The sequence below is a fragment of the Platichthys flesus genome, chromosome 10 (assembly GCF_949316205.1).
Source record: "Platichthys flesus chromosome 10, fPlaFle2.1, whole genome shotgun sequence".
Taxonomy (NCBI): Eukaryota; Metazoa; Chordata; class Actinopteri; order Pleuronectiformes; family Pleuronectidae; genus Platichthys; species Platichthys flesus.
In genome coordinates this window covers 3,573,590-3,601,070 of record NC_084954.1, presented here as the reverse complement: position 1 = coordinate 3,601,070, position 27,481 = coordinate 3,573,590, and the positions used below count along the sequence as shown (strand labels likewise).

General features: G+C 43.1%; 1 protein-coding gene across 7 annotated transcripts in view; it reads right to left on the bottom strand.

Annotated features, from left to right (window-relative positions):
* Positions 1 to 23,340, bottom strand: part of numb (NUMB endocytic adaptor protein) — a 37,587-nt gene extending 14,247 nt beyond the window's left edge. For 6 of the 7 annotated variants that reach the window (XM_062397022.1, XM_062397027.1, XM_062397024.1 and 3 more), the window contains exons 1-2: positions 23,190 to 23,340; positions 2,485 to 2,621 (exon numbers count right to left, since the gene is read on the bottom strand). In XM_062397022.1, coding sequence (XP_062253006.1) covers positions 2,485 to 2,610 — 126 coding nt within the window. In that variant the 5' untranslated portion in view covers positions 2,611 to 2,621; positions 23,190 to 23,340. Of the gene's footprint in view, positions 1 to 2,484; positions 2,622 to 12,449; positions 12,525 to 23,189 lie in introns of those variants that run through there. The other variant, XM_062397023.1, reaches the window with a different exon arrangement.
* Between the last annotated feature and the right edge of the window lie 4,141 nt (positions 23,341 to 27,481).

Genomic DNA, 27,481 nt, shown 5'->3' with positions numbered 1-27,481 from the left:
TGGTCTTGAGGACCAGTAGAGTTAACATATTAAATCCACATTCTGAATCCAGCAACTGAGGAGGAGCATGTGAGGTCAAGACTGCCAGAAGCTTAAAAAGAGCAGCCCTATATTGTTTGGATATTCTGTACAGATTTTACTGATATGAATCCTCCAGATGTGTTCCAGATGGATTCCAGGAATTAACATAGGGTATTGGCCATAAGTCAGTTTCAGAGACTTCTTCCATATTCCATAGAAAGTCTGTGAAAAGAAGCCCAACATACATATGACTTCTTTCCAATGTAGGAATACCTGCAGAAAACAAGCCTACACGAAAACCCACATTCATTTTTATGCAAATAAGTCGACATGGTTTAAACTTATCGAGGACATGCAAGTACACACAAATACTGCTTAACATACAAGAAAATTACAGACTTTACACAATCCAAGTTAAATGTGAACTGTGATCAGTGAAAGACTGGGACTATATTAAAGATTATATTGTAATGGGGGAATCCCCAAGCCACAACATAATTTCCAATTTCCCCCAATGTTTCTATCGCTACCGGCCCATATCACCCACTCCCCCCCTCCCCAGTGTGACTTTAAAACCGACTCCTCTCTCGCTCCTCTGATCATTAGTGTGTTGTGCGGCAGTCAGTGATAATTCCACTGCAACTATCTCAACCCACACAGAACTAGGCTCCTCTGAGGCACCTAGAGCTGGAGCGAGGGAGCAGAGCAAGGGGAAGGGGGGAGACACACAGAGGAGTAGCATGGTAGGTTGCATTGGCACAGTGAAAGCCAGTGCAGAGGGAAAAACCTGCTGGAGGAGAAGTGTGTGCGGCTGCAGAAGTAATTGTGATAATCTAAACAATCTAAGAAGAGCTCTTCAATTGTTCGTGACAAAGTCTGCTTTTCACTGTCTGATGTAAATAAGTAAAGAGAAGATCTTTAGAGCAGCACTGGTCAGTGACCCAGGTTTAGATCTCAAGGTATTCCACTGGCTGGTTAGAGTGGCAGAGCAGGTTTCACTCTGTTGTTTTGTTGATTAACGTAGAACCAGCAATTTAACGGTAGGAAAGAAATCTACAGAACTTTAATGAAACTTCTTTCCTTCAAGGCAATTGGCAAAAGAATTAGCACATTTGATGAAAGTAGTAAATTAAAACTCCTAGTTCATCTACACCTTTACAGATGTGTGAAGACAGAGTAGAGCAGTTGCTTAAAGACAAGTGTTTCTTTGATATCAGCATTGAGAGACAATTTATGGGGAGCGTTTGGGGGAGGGGAGGTATGTAAGAGCATGATTGTCCAGGGAACATTTGGAAGTCAGCTTAAGAGGAGATTTTGAATCTGGGGGATTTCACCAACTGGCCGGAATGTATGGAAGCTAAATTTGAGGCCAGAAGCCAACATGTTGACACACATGTACACAATCAATTGAAATATTGTTGAAGTTTGAATTCACAAGCCTCGGCTGTCAATCACGACATCTCACCGTGTTTTTATAGCATTACATAACTAATTAAAACCAACAGATCAGAAACATGAGCACTTGAACACAAATTTCAGCGTGATTACTTAATTACCCACGTAGAGTGACACACAACATCTCTGACTCTTAAGTCTATGTATAGACCTGAACAAAAACAAAACTAAGATCCCACTTAAATCATGACTCATTACATTATGTGTAAATCTTAAGGGAGATATAAACCCTGCTCTTCACTACCTTCCATTATATTCACACCACTAACCCCCTGAAAGCTTTTCCAATTCGCCTTTCTTGCTCAAAAGAAACACAGGTAATAAAAAAAAGCATAACCTGTGCTCCGGCTTATGTGTGACACGCACTTTGAACCGCCACAGAGTTCATCTGCTCTCAGATAAACATTCCCGTTTTCAATTCCCCTTTAGAACCGAGCTAAGGTGAACATTGGACCCTTGCGATGAGAGGAAGCGAGACTTTGTGCTTCTGTTTGCAAATGGGGAAGGTTTTGTTGCCACAATACATTGAACTCTCCACTTCATCCACTGCAGCACCGCAGGTCGAGCAGTGGAGACTGCACGTACCAACGTACTGCATTCGTTTTCTACAGAGTTGAGGGACTCGCTCTTCAGTTTGCCCCCAGTTTATTTGTCAAGTATAATGGAGGATTTTTCTTTCATTTTGTGTGTTTAACGTAATGTTTCAAGTGGTTCTGAAAACTCTTGGAGGCCACAAATCAATAGTGCCCCCCCCCCCCCTTACTGTGGAAGTATACAGTATATCAATTTGCAACCTAGATAAAATATGTGCTCACACTCTCTGATAGCTTATGATTAATTACAAGCAGCGTCCTTGGGGAGCAAAGCCAACATGAGAGTTTCTCAGGCGTGTGAGTGTGCTACAGTGAGGTCAGTGCTCTGTGTGAGAGTTTGTGTGTTTGTGAAAAATGTGTGATAGTTTGTGTATGCAGGTGTGTTTAAGTGAAAGGAAAAGGGCGGGGGGGTCACCTTGACTGCAAAGCTGCATTTTCCGGTGCGGACCGCCTCCTCATCTGTTTGCCACTGGTGCGGCCGACTCGACTCCGGCACGTAGATGTCTTTCTTCCGCCGGAAGCTCTGCCGTAGCTTATTCATTGCTGAGCTCCCTGTGAGGAGAAAGAGATATTTTATTAAAAACACATGGTGAAAACTGCAAAGTCACTGGCAGCAAAAAATAAAAAGGTCCGGAACTGGTGGGAAAGCTGGATAAACGCCAATAACAGGAGCGTTAAAGACAGTTATTAAGAAGTAATAAAAGTCTGGGAAATGTAGCAGTCAATAGTGTCTGTCAACACTTAATGTCTGTCCCGTGTTCGATGATGGATGAGAGGCTGGGGATTGTGCAAAAGAAAAGGTGTCCTGTTTATTGTCTTTAAACTTGAAACCTTTAGACACAGACATTAGAGCATAACACAGTAAAGTGTTGTCTCTCAACAGGAGAAACAAATTCTCATTGATGCATATGACTGTGCTGAAGACACCAAAGTGACCGCTGACATCTTGACATGAAGATTATTTATTTATTACAGGTGAGATTGACGGTGAAGACATCTATCTCCCTCTGTGTCAGTCTCACCTGTTGCTCCTCCTCTCCTACATCTCTCCCTCTTCATTAACTAGAGCTTTCCCTTCCTGAACCTCTGGCTGCTTCAGTTGCTACAGCAGAATCGGTTGATGCCAGGAAACATTTGAAAGTAATTAATTGGAAAACTGGAATGGCACTCAGTAGAGCGCATACCTCCGCCAAAGCCCAACCGTCCCCTAAAATCCAACCAAGCCCCAGCAAGTTGCACTTACTCATAGATTACTTTCATCAAGTGCAATTGGTGACAAGGTCTAAACCGCAAATCTCACAGAAACTGTGATGACAAGAATTCCTGGATCCAGAGGGAACAACAGATAACTTATGAAACACTGGTCCACCTGTTAAGCTTACACACGTTTTCCTACATTTCTACATACTCTAGTTCTCAGTCCTCTCTGTCGTTGTGCCCTTTCAGGACGAGCTGAATCGAAGGAGCAAACATTAAGATGCAGAATTAAAGAATGTAGATTGATGTTGCATGCTTGCACGTATAGTTGAGTCTTCTCTGTAAAGAAAAACGTGCGCCAATCCTTCCTCCACGTTTGTGCATCGAGAGGAGCGAGTACAAGAGAGAGACATAGGCTTAATGCACTTCTATAAAGAGACAGCATATGCATGTCTTCTTGGCTTTGGGGGGGATAATGGGAGGCACAAAAAAGCCGAGGCCCAATTAAAAGTTGCTGATCCAAACTGGAACTGAGAGGTGCATCCATCATAGAGAGACTGGCTCAAGTCTTCTGGAGTAACTCATTAATGGGGACCAGGAGTCGTTCAGCCGAGCAAACTCTGACTTTTAACACATGAGCAAAGAGCAAACTCCTTGACTAACGAGTTGTAGCCACTAACTTCTTAGCTGATGAGGATCTGTCTGGATTAAAGGTCTTTAATCCATGTGAACTGAGTGTCCGCAAACACACACACACACACAAGAACAAGTAGAAACACAGCAGCGTGCACTCACATGCTCACAGCGATCACACACATATGCACCGACTTAACTACACAAACACTCACATGCATGCACCCACATGCACACACACTCACAGGACTGAGCTGTCTGTTTGCATAATGCAACCTGTCCTGTGAGCCGCTAATGGCAGGGGTGTAGAGTGTGTTTGAGGTGAGGCTGTCTTATCTGTCCCTGTCAGGCTCCAGATCAGCGACACAATGAAGCACAGAGGCCTGACCCGCTGACTGAAACACACACAAACTTCCTACTGTCACTACAGGAGGAACCCTGGAGTGGACCATGGACTCAGATAAGTATGTTACTGCACTTTAAATAAAATAAAACCTGTTGCTGCCAACATGTGAACTAGGCACTATTCCAAATATGACAGCTTGTTACTTGGCCAAATGAGTTCTAGTGTGGCCAAGCTGGCAAACAAGATGCCAAATTCACGCAGAGATTTTGGCTATAGTTTGTGGATTTGTGTCACCTCTTCTCTAATAAAAGCTATTGTGTGGCACAGCCAACGCCTCTTGTCTTACACCTGTTTATTTGCAGAATAATTCCCAGACGATTATGACCCCTGAGTTATAAAGTAGGTATTAGGTAGAGATATCAATTTGCAAGATTAGCTGTGTGAAATGGGAGCCATAAACAAGCCCCAATAAGAGCTCAGAAGAGTGCAAGCACCTGTGGAATTGAAGCCAAATAAGCTCCTCAGGTGCCAGGATGTAAACACACTCATTCCGACTCCGATATGTGCGTCTGCCATTTAACTGTGCACACCGGCATGTGAGAGGTTTCAGCCTGCAGTAGAGTGAAGTGTTTGAAAACAAGACGGCTGAGTGAGGGAGGGAAAGAATATTGCTTCATCCCTCACTCCGGCTCTCCTAACGCACTCGTTTATTTAGGTCATATCATGTTTGGGCTCACTGCGGTGCCAGTGACAGGCTGCAGGCTTCCAGCCTGCAGAGTGAGGAGGAGGAGCAGGCGGGAAACAGATTTGTCTGTTGTCGAGCACCTCGTCCTTGGTGCGACAAATAAAAGCATTTGTGTCAAGTGTGCTCTCAGTGTGCATTTATGAGTAAATATTATAACCTTGAATCCACGCATCATATTGTCACCAGACAAGATACTACCCACTGTGCCACTGGTGTTTTTTTAAAACACATCTTTACTACTTTATGTATTTTTGTAAACAAATACTTTTTGGAGAGAAGGATTTGTTCTGGAAAACTCAAGTTCAGAACCGAGCACACTTGCTGCAATTTGAAGAGCATCTCTGAATTTATCCCAGGGACAAACAGATGCAGGAAACTATTATACTGAAATAACAGGGTGTTTTTTGGGTCTCAGGCAGATGTAAGTCATTAATGTCCCATATATTTTGCCTCAACTCACAGCGCCTTACTAAACTCACCTTCTAAATCACTTAACACTGTAAGCTGCCAGCTTACAACCCACACACCTCCTCTCCTGACTACTGCAGAGTCTAAAAGAGACAAATAAGGGGGCAGCAGGAATGTAGGTGAAAGCACATACATATTCATGTACGTGGGAAAGAGAGCATATCTTCGCTATGTTTGTGTGTAACCGGTGAAGTGTGAGCGCTGAGCCAAACCTATGCACCTGATGGACTCGCTGTACAACATGTGTAACCATTAGCAGGAATCTGATGAGCAGTCCCCCCATCCTCCCCTCATGAGAATCCCCCCTCAACATGTTTCCTCCCACTGAAGATTTTCATCATTTCTATCTGTTATATCATAACAAGACAAGACAAGACAATTTCTATCTTTAAAGGAGACATATACTGCTCAGATCCAGATTTTTAATTTGGGTTATAACTTAAAAAAGGTTTGCATGCTCTAATGTTAAAAAAACACATCACCTTTTTCAGGCTGTCTATTTCTGCGGCTCCTCTTTTCAGCATCTGTCTGAAACACTTGGTTTCAGCTCCTGTCTCTTTAAGGCCACTCCCCCCCATAAGATAAAGCCCAGTCTGCTCTGATTGGTCCACTATCCCACTCTGTTGTGATTGGTCAACTTCTTCCAGTGCATGTGGAGAAATGTCAGGCATCTGCTCTTGAATTACCTGGCTGTGTTAGGGGGCGTGTCAGACTAGCAGCTAGGCATGCGTTGTGCAAATGTGGGGGGTTGTGACATCTTGATAATGCAAAAGAATCAGCTGCACAACCAACAAGGCATTTTTTAATGGAGGAGAGGAGCTCCCTGAACCACAGACTTTTGGTTTTTAACTTTGCAGAAGTTTAAAATTCACACCTATATAACACACCAGAGGAAACAAGAACTGAAAGGGCATAATATGTCTTCTTTAAGAATGCAGTCACAGCGAAGAGTACACCATCCATTATTTACAGCGCTCCTTTGGCTACCTCGTTCTCATCAGGGTGATCGATTTGAACGATTCCATTCCAGATCATCTGATTTAGACTTAGACCCTAATCTGACACTGCTTGTTTGGTTTTACCAAACTCTCACATTGATTCCAAGAGTAAACCCTGCAGCAAAACTCTTTAATGAACCGATCAATCCAGATACTTTGTTAAGCAAATATTCTCTATCGATACTAAAGCAGTGTGCAATGTCATACAGCAATGTGAACTCATCTCCAGTTGCAGACGAGAGTGTGTGTCAACATCAGCAGCCAGGGATTAACCTGTGACAGCAGACTGGTGGGTCAAAAGCAGGTGGAACACATGGTTGTTATCCCATGTCAAACACAGAGTTTGTGTATGAAATCAGCATTACCACGAGTATGTGTGTGTGTTTGTGTGTGTCTGTGTTGGCAGGTAGGGATGAAGGCCAGAGGGCACAGAGCGCAGAATGATCAGTGCAGGGAAAAGTCTGGCTGCGTCCGTCTGCTGCAGAGTGCTGGGTTGGGTGGGTGTGGGTCATGTGAGGTGGGTTTAGCACTTTGTTTGGCCAAGATCCAGAGGGAGGAGGGTAAGAAGAGAAGGTGCTAGACTGAGAAGGAGAAGCAACTTCAGATAGAGACGGGGGAGGAGAAGGTAAAGAGAAAAGTCAACATTATTGGTAGTACGGGCGGAATGAAGTAAAATAATTAGGAAAATAGGAAAAAGTGAGCAGCTGAAGAAGTTGAAAGGTAGGGTGGAGAAGGCAACTGTGAAAAATGCATTAGAACAGTGACCCCCCCAGGTTTGTTCTTACTCCAGACTCATTAAAAATAAGGATGACTTTCCTCAGTGCATTAGCATTTCTTCAAAAGATTTTAACGGGATTAAAAAACAAATCTAAATCAATGCAACATTATGACCTCAAGGAGGTGACTCAAAGCTACAGGAAAACAAAAGGCAACAGCTTCTGACCTAATACATCAGAGTTTACAAACGTCACAGGCTTTAGAAGCAGAGCAAAGAATTATATACTTTGAAGCAAAGCAGACAAATAACAGCTCAATACACATCTTAAAACAAAACTATCCAAAGTACTGTTACTCCAAAATGTACTGTTTTGTATTTGTCCTGTATTCGGTCTTCAAGCTGGTGTCTTTAGATTTATTTCTCTGTCTCTTCAACAGCGAACCATTGGTTATTCTCAAACAGCAGTTTTTAAAGGTGAAACTTTGCTTCCAACAACTAATATCACAGTAAAACACAAGTATGACTATTTTGGGCTCGTTTATTTAAAGGCTGAGGCTGCACGACAGGGAAAATAATCATAGATCAGAAATAGAAATGTGCTTTAAGCCTAAAGTGAGGCACATTGGCAGAAGGGAGCTGAATGACCAAGAGTCAACTTATACAAAAATACAACAATAGTTTGGGCAGTTTTTAAGAGAAACAAGACCGAGATGCATGGAGAGGGGGATTAGGAAAGGGACAGGGGACTGTAGAGAAAAGGGTTAGGTGGGGAGGTGAAGGCTTTGGAGTAGGAAGGCAGGATCTGAACCCAGTTGGAGCTGTCACAGCTCCTACAGTCGGGTACCATGAGGATCTCTGGCTGGGCTCCCACCAGCACTAATGAGGATAATTACACAAGGGCTGTTTATACTCTCTGTGTGTTCATATACACAGAAACAAGTGAAAGTGAAGCACAAAAAGCAGGGAGCTCTCTAGAGACTAACACGCAATACCACCAACGGGTTCACAGGACAATTATAGACATGATAATCATAATAATAACTATTCGTATAGCAATTATCTAAACAAGGTTTCAAAGTGCTTCACACAAAAAGTCCATGGCAAAATGAGGAATCGATAGTAATAAAAGATATTCTGTTTAAACCAATTTAACATAACATAGGGTCAAGACCTTAAGTTTGTAGGGAAAACCCAACAGTTCCCACGATGAGGAAGCAACATACGGACACACAGTGTCAACCATGGTGATAAAGGAGAAACACAAAGGACAAACAGCAAACAAATCTGCAGAGATAGAGGACAACAGTGGGAAAGAATAAGAGTTTTCCCCTCAGTCAGCTGCCTGGGAAGGAGGGTGGGAGTGCTGCTGCTGCTGCTGGCTGTAGATGTAACAGTATTTGAATAATCTCTTCAGGAATGGAAAACTGATTAATCCTTGCAGAAGGATCCGAGGGATGAGTACAGCGGGTTGGGTTTCAAAGAAGAGATAGAGGGAGGGAGAGGCTAGGAGAAGGGAGTGAGCTTGACAGAGAGAGAGAGAGAGAGAGAGAGAGAGAGAGAGTGAGGGACAGAAAGGGAGAGAATGGGCAGCAAATCAAGACAAAAATGGCCCCACTGTCTCCTTTCATGACTTGTCCCACCGCTGTGCCAGTTGATACTCTTCATCCTATTTTATACTGCTCTGCTCAGGGAGCCTCATGTCGTCTGTGCTCAGGCTGAGTTTATAGTCTGGAGAGCGCCAATGAGATAGGATGCCTCAATCAAAAAAAGGCCTGCCATGCGTAATGCAAAGCATGTCTGGCCCGGCCTATCTGCTGAGCCCTGTTATCAGGGAGCCGGTCGACTCGAGGTAATAGCGCCTCTGTTCTGCTCCCAAACGGCCATATGAACAGAGAATTTGAAAAATGCAGCTACTGTGGTAATCCAATTTTCCGGGCCCCAGTTTTGTGACTTGGCGTGCTTATGTAAAAAAGAGGGGCAAGGGGAAAAAAAAGAGAAACCCCACAAGGAGAAAATGAAAGTGTGCAGTGCAGCAAACAAGAAATATAAAGTGGCGGGGAAACCAAAATGTCAAGGACAAACTGTGTGAGTCAAAGATGGGGTCGAAGCTCAGGACCATCTAGTTGGCTAACTTCTACCATGACTGCACAACCAATGAAATTCAACCATCAACAACCGGATTTGGGAAATTCACATCGGACATGTTAAGCTACAGCTCAGGGGTGCAACTGATTTAATTACAGTCGAATATTGACATTCAATATTCAAGTACAGGAGAACAATGTGAGACGGAGCATCCTGCAGCTCGTCTCATTAACGCCGAGCCCCAAATGTGATATTTTGGGTCACATGAATCAGTGCAGAATTAATTACTGTCAGTCTGGCCCAAATTCAACAATGTCAATATTAAACAGGATATATTTAGTAGTGGCAGACTGTCTCTACAAAACAAACAGCTTCATTATTGAACATATGCACCAACAACATATCTCATGAGTTGTTTACTCAGAGAATCAAACTTTTGTTTTTCCTTTCTCTGGAGCTGTCATTTATGCAATGAATAAAATGAACACTACACCTACAACAAACTGACAACAAGTACAGCAACTCTTCATAATTTGTTCAATAGGTTTGTGTTTTTGTATATCCTTCTTTCAGTTCAGTTAATACATCGCAATGCGCTTTTTAGCAAATGCAATACTATCTACAGTGTTTATTGCAATTTAATCCACGTTGCGATGCAGAAACTAGGATCACACTTGCCTTCATCCATTACTTTAATTCCCTTAAACATAAAATCACTAGTACAGGAAATTCACAACTAAAACGGCAGTAATAACAGTGAGTCTAAGCTGGTGGAAAGAAACGCTGTCATTAAACAAGTGCAACTTATCGCCTGCTGCTCTGGCTCAGCGCGCCGCTCTCTGCTTCTTCACACTGTGAATCAACCTCCACCAAAAAGTAAGAATCACTTTATTCGATAGGTAGAACCTGTGTCTCTGCACAGATCCACAGACACCACGAGACACAAATCATGGAAAGATAGAAAAAGCTTTACTAGTGAACTTAAGCTACAAACGGAACCAATACAAATAATGAAATAGGAATGTCAGCAGGACAATGAGCCAGTATTTTATTCCTGAAAAGCTTCTATTTTAGGAGGGTCAAATTGAGCAAGGAGCCGAACAAGCGCCAGCGACAGATTGACCCCCGACTCTGTACAAATGGGTGGTTCTCCACAAAAAGGAAGGAAACGATGGGAATAGCAGCGCTGGCTACTGTTTGCACGGCTCACTCACTCCCTGTCTGCCACTGAATCATTTCAGAGTCCTTCAATCTGTTCCCTGCCCCCAGCAAGACACGATGACCCCCATTTCCTGAGTACACATGACTGACCGAGGTAAGGGTTGAGAGAGAGAAAGAAAATAGAGCCCCGACTGCTGCACAGGGGATATTGAGTTGCTCTTTACTCCGGCAACTTCTAAGTGTGTGCGTACATCATTGTATCAGGCTCTTTGTGTGCGATCATGCTTGTGTGTGTGTGCGTGTGTATCTAGGAGCAGTCAGGCGTGGTATTAAGGGGTGCCGGACCGACAGCAAGTGGACCAGCCAGCAGGCCATTCAACACCGAGGGCCACACATCACTTTGGGCAGCAGCTGAGGCCACATTTAAACGGCCAGGGCAGAGCTCTGGCACCAGGGAGTGACAAATCACTGTCACTGTATCGTCACCCCTCAGGCGTGCCCGAGCAGTGAACCACAGCCTGAATCAATAGGCAGGGTCCGGCCTGGTTTCCGTCACAGGGCCACAGGGGGCATCGAGATGGCATGCTTAGAATTTATGTTCCATGCATTCGCCCCCAGAACAGCATGTTTGTGATTGTTTTTCTATACTTCTCGCCAGAGGAGACAGTAAGGCAAATGGAGTGGAGTTTCAATTAAATGAAGAGAGCTGTAAACACTGTAGCCCTGCTGCTGACTGGAAGCACTCGCCTGTAAGGAGAGGCCCGAGAGCCGCAACTCCATCAATCCAGGTCCCTCTGTGCAGCCGACTGTGGCCGGGAACACATTAGGAATCTCCTCGTGCCATCAGAGGATGTCTTTATAAAGTGGCTGTGACTTTGTACATCGGCTGACCTAAACCAGCCTCATGTTCCTTTCTCTTCAGCTAAGGAGTCAGTATTTTACTTCTTTGTTCAGAAGACATTAGTGTCAGGCACACTGGGGAACAGAGGACTAACATCCTCGCAGGCGGTCACTCAGACGGAGATACAATGATACGTCTCCGGCTCCAGAAGTAAACTCTGCATGGAAACTTTGAGTAAACCTCGGAGCAAAAGAACTACTCATGGAAACCGTGTTTACTTTTTCCCCTTGACATCACTTACATTACACACTCACATACACAGACAGACACAGACACACACACACACACACACACACACACACACACACACACAGACACACAGCAGCAGCAGAGAGAACACACAAGCAGAAATGGAGACAGACTTTCATAAACTAACACCTGACGTTCACCACAATATACACTTTAAAAAGACAACACTCATGAAAAACATTCTCTCTGAGACACTGACACACTCATACAAAAAGTTAAACACAGATATCCACAGCTTCCCAAGGCATAATGCCTCTATCATTACAGTTGGTGTTCTTAAGAGAAGTGGCATTACAATACCTACAAGAATGTGTATTAGAGAAAATACTACACATGGTAATTCTGTCCAACCTCAGCACTGACCTGAGGAAACACAGCCGCTGTTACTTATATACCAGGCCTCAGAATTGAGCTGTAAATACATCTATAAGTCTATAAATCCTACTTATGGTTAAATCACATCAAAAGGCCGGAATTAGTACATTTATAGTCTGACAGGAAAAATGTGGATCTAAGATAACAGTCTATATCCTCTGGGAATTAATAAACTCATATAAAACGGTAAACTAAATAAGCAGAGCCCCTCGTACAGATAGATGATCTTCCTGGAACAGAATTTCCTTCTGTGATTTTGAGAACTGTAAGAACCTGAGCCCAGATGGATTAGTCAGACTGACACAATCTGAGAATTCTGGTTTAAGACCCATGTGTCAACATTCACTTTACAAATCGCTCACAAAGAATGTCGAGTTAAACCTCTGCTGTGGTCAAGTCCAGCTGAGGATTTACCCACAAACACACAGAATGACTGCGTTACATCACATCCAACACCGACACATAACACAAAGACACAGACACATCCAACACAGACAGACTCACACAGTCTCTGTCAGGTTTCAGGGGTCTTGTTGTAGCAGTGTGAGCCAGTTAGCATGCGTGGCAGAGACAAGCATCTTCGTGCACTGCGTTCAGAGCTGCTGATTCAGAAGAGAAAAAATGAAATACCACAGATAATGTTATCAAGAGGAGAGCGATGTGTTTATGTCAGTCGATGGAAAGTTTCGTGTGTGTGGTTGTCACTAGTCAAAGATCCTCCTCTGCACCAGCAGCACTGTCATCTCTGATCTAACCACAGCAAGTGACAAGTCTGTAGCCGGGGTTTTGAAACACTGTCAGCAGTTAATTACCTCGTCTGTGGCGCAGGCTAATTTGTCCAGCCACAGTTTCAAAACAGACCGAGGAGATCTTACACTCCTACAACATCAAAGGTGGCAAATGTGGTGTTTTGAGGCGTTGCTCTAGCGACTCCCCCCGCCCCCCCAGCAACCTTAGCTACCCCCGTGAGCTGTCAGTCTCACTTAATGTATGTTGACTGACGCATCAGTTACTCCACATGGCGAGCTTGGTTTTAGTAGAAGGACATTCTTTGTGAATATGGGCCAATTTAAAAACTCAGATTTCAAGAGTGTGTACATCAGACTGCAATAGATGAGACTATTTTATTGCATCGTGTGATTTCATGGCCTCACTCCTGTCACATCATCAACCCAAACTAAAGTTTCAGATGTGGTTGGATGAGAAGTCATCAAGGAGCCTGTCACCACTGTGGACCATTGAGCTGTGATTGAGAGCTTTGTCCAGCCTCTGAGCATTTCCTCCAATCTAAATGAAATACTTTTATAAACTTGAAGTCAATCAACCTCTATACATATATATAGAATTGGTAACTCTTTCTCTGTAAAACAGATAATAGTATTGAGAGGAACAGGTATTACTTGATTGATGAGACACTAGTCCTGGTTTCCTGGGTCATTGAGGAGTCATATCACTGAGCAGAGGAGAACATCCTGAGCAATCAGCCTTGAGCTTGATGAAACAGCAGATATTCCCCTGCTTACTCAGGTTCATTTGCACAACAGGTACAACCTGTACTTCTAGTCACATACCCTGTTCCACAGACCAGACTTTTTTAAATCTGAGGTCCTCCTGTAGGTAGTCACAGGTGCCAGTAAAGGTATGACACTACCCACAATATGATTTTGGTCTTGCTTTATTAAGGTCATGTTTTTTGTTTTACTCAAGATGCCCTAGATACCCTCCCACACTGAGTCAGTGATCTCTACTAAATTACTCATCTTATCTGGTCTAGTTTCATCCAGATAACTGTTTATTGAAGGGCTGGTTTTTACCCAGTTCATCAATGAAAGCTGTTCTAAACAGATCAAGCAGGTATGATAATTGTACTATTTCATGTCAGTATGTTTTTTAGAAAGAAACGTACTCGCACTTACTATTTTTAATATATCGAAAAATGATATTTTTTTAAACCCAGTACTTGTAAATTGTGTTGTCAAGCTGCTGACCATTGCTGCGGCCTGTGCTGCCTACTAGCTGACGCATCAAATTATGTGAAACTCATGGCAACCTTCCAGAACCTCCTCCAGGAACTACTTGTTCTCCCATCACAGTGCAAACCAGGCTGCACCACTGAGGGCGGCTGATTAGTTCTTAATAGTTATGGGTTTATGTTCTTTCTAGGATACTGTTGTTTACCACTGGTGACATAATAATGTAAGTGGTTATATTTACAGCAAACTAATGCCAATGCCAACTGCTTTTTAACTTGATGTTTACATGATAATTGAGACCCTAAGATACATTGTGGATTCAGATAAGACTCCTCACCCTCCATGCTTCTGTTCAGTCTCCCTCAGGACCTTGATAAACCCTGTTCACCGTCCTTCTAGAGGAGGACAAGGAAGAGGTGAGGAGCTCTGTCATCAACATTAATATCTATAAAGCAAGGAGCATTATTTTCTGACAGCGGCACCGACCCTGGGCTCCTGTATTTATATGGGACCACATGTTGGTGTCTTACCAACTGACGTGGTGTTGTGTGTGTATGTCTGAATGTGTGTGTTACATAATCGCAAAATTGAGTCAACTTAGGCATCAAAGACAAAACATAGAGGAAGAAAAATGATCCAGTGATCAGAGCCAATTAACTTACTCCCAAATGAAGGTCTGAGCCAATCCTGCAGGAATTATACTTTGTGGGCTTTCACTTTCTGTTGTACGCATGGTACTAATACAGCAGGGGAGAGTTAAATCCTGCTGTCGGTGGTGGGTAGCAGACCCTTTAGAATAAGCTTTTATGTGTCATCTATCCTGGCAACTGTTCTGGGATGAGTAAAATCTGATGTTTTTTTTGTCTTCATCATCATTACTTACCCGTCTCTTGGTAACCAAAGAAAATTAAACTGAGAGAAACCTTTTACAGTGGCATTATGTTCGTGAGTAGAGAATGAGCCTGTGTCTGTGGGCTGAAATAAAAACAACAGAGCTCAGGAAAGATGTGGATGGAAGACACAAGAAAAAAATCCCTCATCTTTTAACCACAAAGACCATCATTTTAGACCCAAATTGCTTAATAATAAGGATAATTTCAGTTGTGTTCAAAAGACTGGAAATAGTCAATTTTTAAATTATAAATTATACTTTGCAACTAGCAGGCATTACTTTAAGATAACTTGTAACCTAACAGTTTGTGTGGATGAAAAGATTTAAGACAGCTATTTGAATATGTGGTAGGAGAGGAATGCCCCACAGTGAGGAACTGTGTCACTGGTGTGGTCAGGTCACTGTGTGTTCGCTGAGTGATGAAGGCCTGTCACTCTTCACTGCTCTCCCAATCCTAATCTGGGAATGGCTGCAGGGGAAATGTCTTCTGCTGGGCCTCTAAGCACGGAACTGCTGACTTCTGACATTCATACGCACGTTTGACACGTTGTGAAGCATCACATACACACTTGAGATCATGCGTGTCACAGGGCGGAAGCTGAGAGGGTATCACACAGACAGTGCCAGGCAGCGAGAAAGAGACACACAAAAGGGGTGACAGTGTGAAAGAGATTTGTATAAGTGGGTGAATGAAATCCTGAATAAGAATAAAAGAGGGAAATGACAGAGGAGGACGAGGGAGCGAATGAGAACAACTGATTACCTAGAAAAATACTGGTTGAAGAATCGACATCTCACAGAGAACCCACTCCATGGTCCCAGCTGCTGAGTCAATAATTCGGCTTTTCATCGCAACAACACAACCGGTAAATAGTAACACAGTGCCACTGGTCAGTGTATGTGTGTGTGTCAGTAGCAGTATTTGCCTAGCAGCAGGAGTGATGAGAGGATGGAGTAGAACAGGAACTTCCTGCTGAGTGAACAGACGTGCAATAGCTACACTGCCGCTCTGACCAGTCCAAGACATACACACACAAACACACACACAAAGTGATTCTATAACGTACAGATTTTCTTTATAGACATAATTGAGTCTTTATACGTATTCCACAGCTTCATAGAGAATAAGGAATGAGAGTTCGACAGTAATGTGAGTCTGCATGACGCAAGGTGGGATGTACTGACGTCAGGAACCAGCCAACCGAACTGGTCTTGTGAGCGTGAATGTAAATGGAGCTGTAGCATGCAGGGCAGCTGTTGAGCTTCTCTCGCTCATTTCAGGAATTCTTTCCACGTACCTGAGCCTCTCTCTCTCTCTCTCTCTCTCTCTGCCCTGGTTGAGCTGCTCGTCCAGCCAAGGATGACTGCAGAATACCAAGTTACACAACGTATTAAAAAACTAACTGCTAGAGCGACCTGGCTATTTACCCTGCGGGTTTAAGGCGCAGCTCAGACAGCGGTAGAGCACAACTTACTTTCTAGAGAATTCTCCTGAGACTATGCTATGTTCCTTCAATAATTTCTGGCTGAAGCCTTAATGACCAGAATTGTGTTGTGTAGTTAAATTACATAAGTGAACACAGCACTGTTTTAGGACAGGGAAGGTTTCATTCTCTGACAATTTAGACAAAAAGTTTAGGGAAATACATGTTGGGGGTTATTTCTGTGAAACTTTCCTGTGTGAAGTTGTGAAGCTGGATTATGTTCTCCGGGAACGTGAGTATGAAAGAGATTATATCATTTCACTTTTCACTCCATAACACAGTGATTCATAGACACTGTTGTTTATGTAAGCAAAAGTCTCTAAATGGCAAGCAACCAGTTCCATGGAGAACTTTAATGCCAGAGCCAACAACTGATTCAGCAGTCATGTAGAATCCCTCTTTGAGTGCCCCCCCCACCCAAAAAAAAAAACCTTGGAAAGCTTATTTGTAAAAGAGTCCAAAGTACAAGGCTGTAATAAGAACATAACAAGTGATGTCACCATATCCACTCACACGGAAAAGCAGCCCGGCGATCGAGCTCCTTCTCTGCAGACACAGATGAAACTCGGGCAGGCCATTTTATATTTCAGGAGTACAGTAACCTCAAGCCTTCCCTCTCCTTGCCTACAGATCGGGTCGGGGCAGGGAAGAAGTCCGACGAACAGGCAAGTGGGCAGAGAATGGAAAATTACCAGGGCTCCACAAGCAGCTGGCCACCTTTGATCAGCCAGAGCCCAGGCGCCAATTACTGTGGGATAATCGGTATCCCTCAGAGGCCTGACGAGCTGCAGGCACTGTGGGCACAACGGGTCAGTGACCAGCAGGCAAAGGCCTGGTCAACAAGGCTTGGGGAGCCAAAAGCCGACAGTTCCCCTCGCTGAAATGCTGCATGAAGGCAGCCAAACAGACAGGCAGCACAGCAAAGCCATTGTTCCCCTCCTGTCGACTCAGCACAGTGGCACTCTCACAAGCCTGACATCCTCTCCGCAGACCGCTCGGTGGAGGAGGAATGGTGCAATGGTGTGGGGTGTGTGAACCTGCTGCCGCACATGTTTCTGCTTCTTCCACATACTTTCCCCGGTCTGTGCAATCCAACATACACAGAGCAAATATGCACACACAATCGCATGCTGCGCACACACCTGTCCCTATAGCCCCGTGGAGAACAAAAAGCTGCATTGCTCAAGGCTGCACCGGCTGCACAGTGATGCAACACACAGGGAAACGTGTTCATGGCCGCCCCATTGCACAGATAACCCTTTACTACTCAGAAACAAGGCTTCGACTTCCTGTCCCGGACTAACTTTACATTATCTGAAAGGAATGTGGATTGAAAAAATTAAATAAACCAAACTGTGTGACCTCTGCAAAGTCCAAGTGTTACATTTTTCCAACAGCCTTGTGCTTCTCACAGATTTATAAAGAAAACTTCACCTCTCCACCTGAGGCAGACCACTTTATTCAGCTCATTAATAATTGACATCTTCCCTGTGCTGGGGAACATTCATCATCGATCAGACCAGGCCACATTGTTTGCCGCTGTGTCAAGCCTCCCTCCATTGTACAACAATTCAGACGTGCAACAATACATAGACTGCGCCAACAACAACTGTTAAGTCACTGCAGCAGCAAGAAAATAACACAATTACAACATCGAACTCGAATCTGAATCTTTTGCCTACTTGTATCATGCAGTTATCTAACAGAAACACAACAGTAGCCAGTGGACTTTGGATCAGACACACTGCAGTTACACAACAGCCAGTACCGGTCCAAGTAAACCCTGTGTGAGTCGGAAGGAGCTTCCCTTGACAACATGAGTCAGCTGAAGAGTCTGATCTCAGAGCAGTGAGGCCCAGAGAGATTAGAGACGTACCCAAGCTGGTTTTTGATGCCATTTTGGTTAAAGACATATGGCATTGACCTCTTTTCTAGATTTAGCCAACTTTAAACGCCTTGATATCAAAGCTGAGACAATTATTTGCTCAGAAAATAATTCTTGAAATAAAAAGCAATATTATGGTTTAAGTCAGTCAAAACGTATTAAAGAAAATATAAACATGGCAAAGAAATCTGACCAATCATTCCATAAGATGCTACGTACACAAATCTGTCACGACACAATAATGATTATTCAGATTTGTAATGTTCATCTACATAACAGAAGAGTTATGTAGATGTAAGCTGTTACTTTTCTGTCCACTAAACTAATACTTCATGTGAAAAATACAACAATAAAGCCAGTTTACTTCCAATAGTAATGCTTGTACTTCCAAAAAGTAATTATTACAGATTCTGAACAAATGTGCATACAGAGCATGTTTCAGTCCTAGCCACTGTGCTGTCTGGGGCTGGGCTTGAAATGCATCTCTCACATATTGCAAGCAATTCATTATTTTCTTTTTGACATTTCGAGAGGTCATATTCTTTTAATTGCTACATCAGCCAACAACCAATGTTCTGGGAACTGGGAAAGTGTGATGAAATCAGGCGGGGCCAAGAAAGACTGGGACTATTCTACAGATTTGTCAAAACTATACTGGATGCAGGATGTAGACTGTCTGTCACTGCAGTCAAGGAAATGGAAATTGTGCGCAGTATGTGAGGGAATGGCCTCACTATGGAAAGGGAGTCGTAAGTTATAAACACAGACACACACATGCGTCACTTAGTGTCGAGACAGGGAGTCATTATACCATCCACAGAGTGAGATGTTAACAATAGTGTATAGAGTGGGAATGAGAGGTGGGATATACCAAGGTGGTTTTAAAAAGCCAATACCAAAGTCTGTTGTTTCGCTCACATTACAAAATGTCTATTAAGTTGTTCTACAGCTTTCTACACACAGGTCAGAAATAGTTGACTAGTGACTTTCAAGATAGAAGTCGTATTGAGTGATAAAACTCACAGACACATTAATTACACTGTTAACTATTGGTGTCAATAACAGGGCAGCTGAGAAGCCATACAGTGAAGATCCATAAGACAAGGGACAGATGGGAAACTCTTTACCTGCCAGGTAAACTACTCAAATCCCCAAAAACATGCAACTGCAGCAACATGCTTAAAATGTCCATACTCCTTATTTTCCTATTTGTGTATTTTGGGTCAAACTTATTGCTTTGTTTAACAAATAGATCTTTGTAAAGGCAAAAACACACCTCTGCCAAAAAGGTGTACACAATCAAGCTCCCTGACTGGCACCAGTAACAGTTCTGACCCTAGGAGATACTCCACTGGCCGCTCTGTCCTGGGTCACTCGTAATTAAAGCAGAGATCAGAGGGCTGAATAAAGCATGAGCTCTTCTAGTCCAGGAGGCTCCGGTATCGCTCCATACAGGGCCCCAGTGAGACAAAAGGAGTCCCTGAGCCCCATGGCATACCCGGGGAGGAGTGATACATACGCAAACCTGAAAGGCAAATCCTTGCATACAGTGACGTACCCCCCCACACACACACACAGTCCTCCCTGCTCTAATCCACAGTTTAAACAGCCAGGGCAAAACGAGGAGCTCAATGCCCCTTGGACCTAATTAAGAGCTGCAGATATTGTCCCAAATGGGGACACTCAGAAGAACCACGTTCTAAGCAGTAAGACGTCAAGCAACACCCAGCCTGACACTGTTGTTTTGTTTTATTTTCTAAGTGACTGCTGACAAAGCCAAATACTGACAGGTTTGTAGAAAAGTGGGCGAGTGGATGCGTTTAAGAGATGTTACCATTCTTCACAAATAATAGGAGCATGAATTATTATCATAAACAATAAAAAGTAAATGAACAAATTCAGTTTCCTTCCTCTGGTAAATAAAATGATAATAATTACAACAGGGAGATTATGGGCTGGACAAATGAAAACTCCATGTACCATAGAAAGAATTCCCTACACGTGTTTATTTACATTAAGTGATAAAATATGTGCTTGAATATGAATGGTGTAAATGTTATGATTGCTTTGGTTATAGTGGTTGAAAAAAGATCTGGGCTATTTATAACTTCTCAAGGAACTTTATAAAATAAATCTAGAAATTGACAGGACTGATATCTTTGAGTTTGTGAAATGTGGTGCTGCTTGGTTGGATTGATCGATTCCCTTTGAGAAACGGTATATGTGCATCAACAACAAAAGTGGAAGTGTGTCCTTCTGCCACACAGGGTCACACACTTACACCGTTTGCTTACCAACAAACACATCAACATGACGAGCTCCAACAATCTCAGAGGTTCCACACAACCTATTTTAGGCTACTTATGTTGAAACGGGGTCAGCTGCACATTTGAGATCCTGTTTGTAAAACCTCCCCTGGAGTCGGATCTTCTCAGAGTGTCTCTGCTGGATCCCGTCCCAATCAGCTCAGGATGTGGAGCTGTGTGCACATGGAAGTGCAGATGGGGAAGGCATCTATGTCATGATACAACATTTGTCCTCTGATCCCGTGGGCGCCATCCATTTCACAGGACAATTTCTATGCACTTAACTTTGGTGCACTTTTCTGTACCCAATTTAATCTTGAGCCACACTGTCCAATTCTAAATGCACCAGGGGGTTGTGAGTTAAAATGTCCTGAGTGCAGCTTTACCCATAAGCCCACATTGTTTGTTTGTGAGAGTGTCAACAAGTTTGTTAACAAATGATTTACATGTCTGCATTCTATGCCATTACCCCCCCCCCCCACACACACACACACACACAAACACACACACATTCAGTATCACTCTGAACTCAGGAGAGAAACTATTTTTGCACCCGAGTTTACGTTTCCTTTCTGTCACCTTCACACCCACACGAGTTCAACCGAGAGAGGGAAATCTTTTTATACAATTTCTGAAATCAAACCCAATACGCTGGGTATGCCTACATTTCTACTGAGCTGTGATGTTTGACGACACCGTCAGCCGGCACATTCAAAAGGCCAGCATCTGATTCTGTAGGCAGGATTAACATGATTAATAAACAGCCCAGGTGAGACAAGACACCGGCTACAGACAATCTGCCCTTTATCCAGACCTTTTGATGTGGAAAAGAGGAACAGACACACGGAGGCATATCTCCCATTCCTGTCGTCTCCTATCTCTTCAGTTACCAGCGCACTGAAAGCTAAGCTGACATTGACGCTCATTATGCTTTCACCGTAAGCAGCAAGGAGCTCGAACTATCTCGCTGCTATCAAGGGACAAAAGTGAAGCCCTTTGATTGCTCCGTCATCGCACTGACAGTTTATCTCCCCGGTGTTGCGTCACCACTCAGCATTCACATGTACGGCTCACTGCCAAGAAATAAACGCCTATCTTTGGAGAGCAGGGCGAACGGCCGAGAGGAACATCAGTTTCTCCGGGTTTGAATCCAAACGCTTTGGACTTGCTTGCGGGGTTCTCCCCCCCCCCCCTCAAAAACAGCTGACAGACCTGCACAGTGGGTTATGTGGCAGAAAGCCAATCCTATGTCCCTCCTTCTGAGAGATGAACTAAACCATGAGTTACTTTCAAAAATACAAGGGGGGATATAAAATAAAGAAACTCCCAATTCACTTGTCTCTCGTTGTATGGGAGGGATCATTAAATTCCTTTCCGAAGGACGTATACAATTTCCAAATGTCAAGGAAGCTCCTGGTATTAGCACCATGAATAGAAACAATAGAGCAAAGCTAAGTGGTTGTTAGAGCTTAAGTAACAAGCTATTTAATCGATTAGTGGATAAACCAGATAAGGGCTGCGTTGTTTCAAGGGGTTTATGAGTAAAATGCCAAACATTAGTTGGGTTGAGGGTCTCAAGTGTTTGGATTTGATGCTTTTCTATGAAGGTGCTTTGGATATATTTGGGTTTTGGATTGTTTGGTGGGTGAAATATGTAAAATAAAGACATTATATTGGTCTGTGGTGCATGATTTACTGTTTTATAGCAAAACAATGACTAGTTTTAGTGTTTAATCGTCTCCTTGTCTCTCCACCAACAAAAACAGAAGCATACACATGATGAATCAAATCCACGAAACAATATTGAGAGCATCCATGTGTGTTTGCTCTCCAAACAAACTGGGTGTTTCTGCCATGATGTGTGAGAAGCTGTGACCGTCACCTCAGTGAAGCTGGAGGGGTTATAACCTGATCAGGGACGACAGACCAGAGAATGTCCATCTTCCCACTGATGCTGCTTCCAGGCAGTGAACTCTCACTCAGGCCAGAAGGTCCTGGACGTGACATATTACTACCATATAAGAGAATGTGAGGCTGCATTATCACATTTCATAAAGCCAATCCCCAGAGTCCTGTGGCTGTGAGTCATAGGTTCAACATGCAGGGTGATCTGACGTCTGGCTGCTGGATGTATGAGCTGTCTGCGTTTAAGCCTGTTTTTAAATGATTATTTAAAACTGAAATCTACTGATAACTGATGAGTCTCTCTCTCTCTCTGTGTGTGTGTTTATCTCTCTCTGTCATGGTGTCAACTGAGGGTTAAACAGTGTGGAAACCAGATTAAACCAAAGTTAGTCACAGTCCAGTGCGTCACGTTCGATTCCCCCGCTCACCTCCGAGTCAACCAGGTAAGTTGAGGATCGCTAGCTTGCTCCCTGACGTCTAGCTAGCTAACCAGCTTGCCCTCGTAGCTCGGGCGTCAGGGGCAGAAACTGACCCTCTCCAGACATAAGGGGCGGACAGGTCCCCGGGCTCACACGGGACACAGCCCCGGTACCTAGTCGGGTTAGCAAGCGGGCTAAACACCTTGTAACCTGGGTTTGCTGCGAGCCAGGGGGGGGGCTAACGTAGCTGCGTGTGCCGCATCCGAGTAAAAAAAACACAACCGGGTGCTAGTGCCGCTTAGCCCGCCGCAGCTAACGTGCTGCAGCGGCAAGGGGGCGAAGCTGGTGGAAGGAGCCGCCAACCGGGGGCCAGCACCTACCTGTCGCGCGGAGGACGCCCCGATGAAGCCGTCACCTGCGGGATCACGAACCGTGCCGGGCCGGAACAATTCAAATTCCACAGAAAGCGCAGGCAGAGCCGCTCGCAGTCCAATCGCTTCGGTCACCGCCGCTGAATGGCTGCTGCCCCGGGACTCAACCAAACTTCCTCCTTAGCAACGGACCGCCCCCCGGCACGCTGATTGGCCCGCGAGAGCAGATCAGAGGTGATCGATGGACGGTCCTCCAGCCGGGATCCGAACTTTACTGTGGTTCTGATCGATAAAATCATCTTGTGTAACATCTTGTGAAATTAAAGAATCATCCAAAGCTGACACTGGACTGTTTATTTATCTGACAGACAGTTATTTATAAAAAATAAGTAAGAATATTAGTCTAATTTCCCTTCGTCTTCAAATGTCTTTTTATTTTGAAAACCTGAATAAGATCTGGACTTTTCATTGCTCCTTATTAAATCATCTTATATTATATCTTATAAAATTCATAAAGAATCATCAAGAGCTGGGAAACACTGATGCTCCTCTCTGCCACTGGACTGTTTCTTTATCTGACAAATATTTATTCATAAAAAAAAAGTAAGAATATGAATATAATCTAATTTCCCACGTCTTCAAATGTCTTTTTCTTTTAAACCCTGAATCAAAACTGGACTTTTTATTGCTTCTTACAAAATAATATAATATAATATCTTCTACAATTAAAGAATCATCAAGAGCTGGGAAACACTGATGCTCCTCTCTGCCACTTGTCTGTTTCTTAATCTGACAGACATGTATTTTTTAAAAAGAAGTAGGAATATGAATAGAATCTAATTTCTCACATCTTCAAATGTCTTTTTATTTTAAACCCTGAATAAAAACGGGACTTTTCATTGTGTATTTGACCAGAGCAGCAAAGCAAAGATATAGTTTCTCTAATTTTCCCATGGTTGATGTCTTTAAAAGTCCTTTTTTGTCGAACCAGTTCTATAAAACCACAATATTTTCAGTTTGATATAACATATAACTAAGAAAAGCTGTCATTCTATTACTTGCTCATATTTAAGCTGAAACTAAATATTTTTCAGGGCATTTTCCTAAAAAAAATAGAACCGGACGTGTATTAAAAATCAGCAAGTATCACAAAACAATGTGATACTTGCTGCCACTGGACTCTTTCTTTGTCTGAGAATTGGTTTATTTATTATTTCCTTATAAGAAAGAATAGAAAAGTGTAATTTCCCCCTGTCTTCAAATGTCTTTAAGTGACCAACCAGTGCTATAAAGCCAAAATACATTCATATAAAGTAAGAAAAGCTGTCATTCTCTTAAATCTTCATATTCAATAGGCTTTAAAAACTGTATTATTATTCTTTTCTGGGTCAAAAACTCGACTTTTCTTTCCAAACAAATAATATAAAACCACAAATAACTAAGAAAAGCTGTCATTCTGTGACATTCTCACATGAAACGATCCAAAGTTATATTTTTTGGGGCATTTTCCTAAAAAAAAAAACTGTATCGAAACTGGACGTTTCTTACTAAATCAAATGTTGTGTGACTTCAAGTTGATAGAAAACTTGAAGTCAAACTGATGAATGTTGGATACATGAGAACTGTACTGTGAGCAGTGTGACGTGTATTCAGGTGCAGTGTGGGAGTTCATGGACTTGTCTTCACGTCTCCACCGTGCTCCAGAATCTGTCAGTCAGCTGATACCATTCATTATATTCTACCTCTGGCTGATATGCAAATAAGCCTCGGCCAGTTTCTGAAGCATATTTGAATCACACCATAAACCTAATGTCATTCTGTTTGCACACAAATGAACCTGTAAGTGATGATCACTTGTCAGAAGTTAAACTTTAACCACGGCAAACACGTTTAAATGACTGAACTCTCACTGTGTTGCATCTGAAAACTTTTTACATTCTTTTGTCTTTTGTCCAGTTTCTGCCACGTCCACCCCCACTCCTCCTCCTCCTCCTCCTCTTCCTCCCCCTGATGATGATGAAACCTTGGCCCCTTCGAAAGGCCACAAGTTTATCAGCATTAAGTTGCATTCCTCACATAGCTCTGAGGTCTGCTAATCTGCAGTGTAGTGTGTTCCGTGGCTCGGAAGGTTACAACACCGACAGAGAGGAGAGGGAGAACCTTGGGTTACAAAGTTGTCAAGCCGGTTATGCTGCTGATTGTGATGCCAATGTTTTCCTTTGCACCGGCTGTGAATCTGTGTCTCTCACACACACAGACACACACACAGACACGCACACAGACACAGACACAGACACGCACACAGACACATGAACACACACACACACAAAGGTCTTTCTCCTTTTCACTACAACCCTGCTTTTGTTCTTAATCTTCTTCAACCCAATCTTCTTTATGACTCCTTTGTTTATTAGCTGTCATCCATCAAGCTGCCAAGGTCAGAGCGTAAAACGTCACTGACCGCCCCTCACGCATCTGTGATGATATCCTGCCCCCTTGTGGTCACCGTGAGTTTGTCTGGTAATCTGACAGGAATTAGAAACAGCAGGGCGAAGAAAACATGAATATTTACATTTTAACACACAATTAAACTATTAAACCAGAAGTGTCTTCACGGTTTGAACTGTGACTGACTAACACACACGTCCATCAGCCTCCTGTTCATTCTACTTCACCTGTCAGCACAGTAAAACCCATTCCTCACGTTTATCTGGACAAATCCACGGCCAGAATTCAACCTGAGCAGATGTCTAATCAGTCAGACTGAATGAAAACACATGGTCTGGGTCTGCAGAGTCTTCATTAAGTCTAATAAAGTCTCTCCAGGGGGAACATAACGCTCATCACACACAAACACAGCGTCCACTTGTTACATGCACCTGCTCAGTCCAGAGGAATGTGCATCACGAGGCCTGTGCTGCTGGCAGGTGTTGGAGGAGCTCATTTTGACATTTCAATGTTATCCTGATGATCATGTAATGTTTAAGTGTAATAAAGACTATAGTTGTTTTCATGTTTTCAGCAGGATTATGCAAAAAGCTGCTCAACTGATTCCCATGACTATTTTTGGAGGGGTGGGGGTGCACCTCAGGAAGACGCCATTATAGTCTCAGATCCAAGATTTTATTTCCTCACTTCTTCAACATTGCAAGAACAATTTATTTTTAATGAGCAAACCAGGCATGTTTTGCATGAGGGATAAAAAAGTCTATGTCTAAATAGGTAAATAATTGATGAATAAATACATAAATACATATCTAAATGTAAAACAAAATACAGTTTTGGATGAAAAGGGTAAATTCTGTATTTATATATTTGTTTACTTGTTTACTTTGGCATGTCTTTGTTTCTGTATTTCTGTGTCCATAAGTCAATTAGGCCGCCTTAGCTCAGTCTAAATCAGATCGACTTCCTCTGTCTTGAGTTGGCAGGTACACGGGAGCCACTTAGGACAGTGAGGATAATGTTAGCGTACTATTAGCAGTAATCTCAGAGACACATTTAGTCGTTAGTTTCAGAGACGTCCTGCCATGAAATAAAGTAGAAAGTTTGCCCTGATGTTGGCTTTGAATACAAAGTCAGGGATTAACCTGAGTCATCAGAATGTCTCCTCCCCTGGAGAACATTGGCGTGTCAGTGGAAGTCCATCGCAGTTAATCTAATTCATGTTGAAATATTTCATTCCAGCCAGAAGAGGCTGTGACGGGAGTAGTGTAGTGAGGCTTATGTGCAAATGGCTGCAGACATCGTTTAGACGGTGACTCAAAGACGCCAGTTCTTCATCCCTGATGTCACGTCCTTGTCAATGCCAGGGTTTTATATCGTAAAATGAACAAATCCTTGAATCTTAATTATGTCATCACTCGTGGCTCCTCTAACCAGGCACCTCAGTCCTGAGTGCAGACCAAGGATTACCATGAAGAAGATGAAGAAGAAGAGAATTCAAGCTCTGGAGTGAAGCTGCTGTTTCTATAAGCTTTGGTCTGTGTTAGAGAACTTATTGACATTGAACGCAGCTATATCACATTTTGTGAGGACCCTGTTATTCCCATGCAGCATGTTGAATGTGCCCCAATAACAAGTCATTACTAAATCCCTGAAGTGCTGTGGAGGAAACACAGGGCCATTGTGAAAGGGAGGCTGAGCATAAAATAAAAAAGGGCAAAGATATAAAAACAAGCTGCAGGTAAATGTTTGAACAGCAACAATTTGACGGTTCTATGAGACGCAATGAGGAAAATAACAGGCTAATACCGGTTTTGACAACAGGCCAGGTAGCATTGCAGGGTAAGAGCGCAATA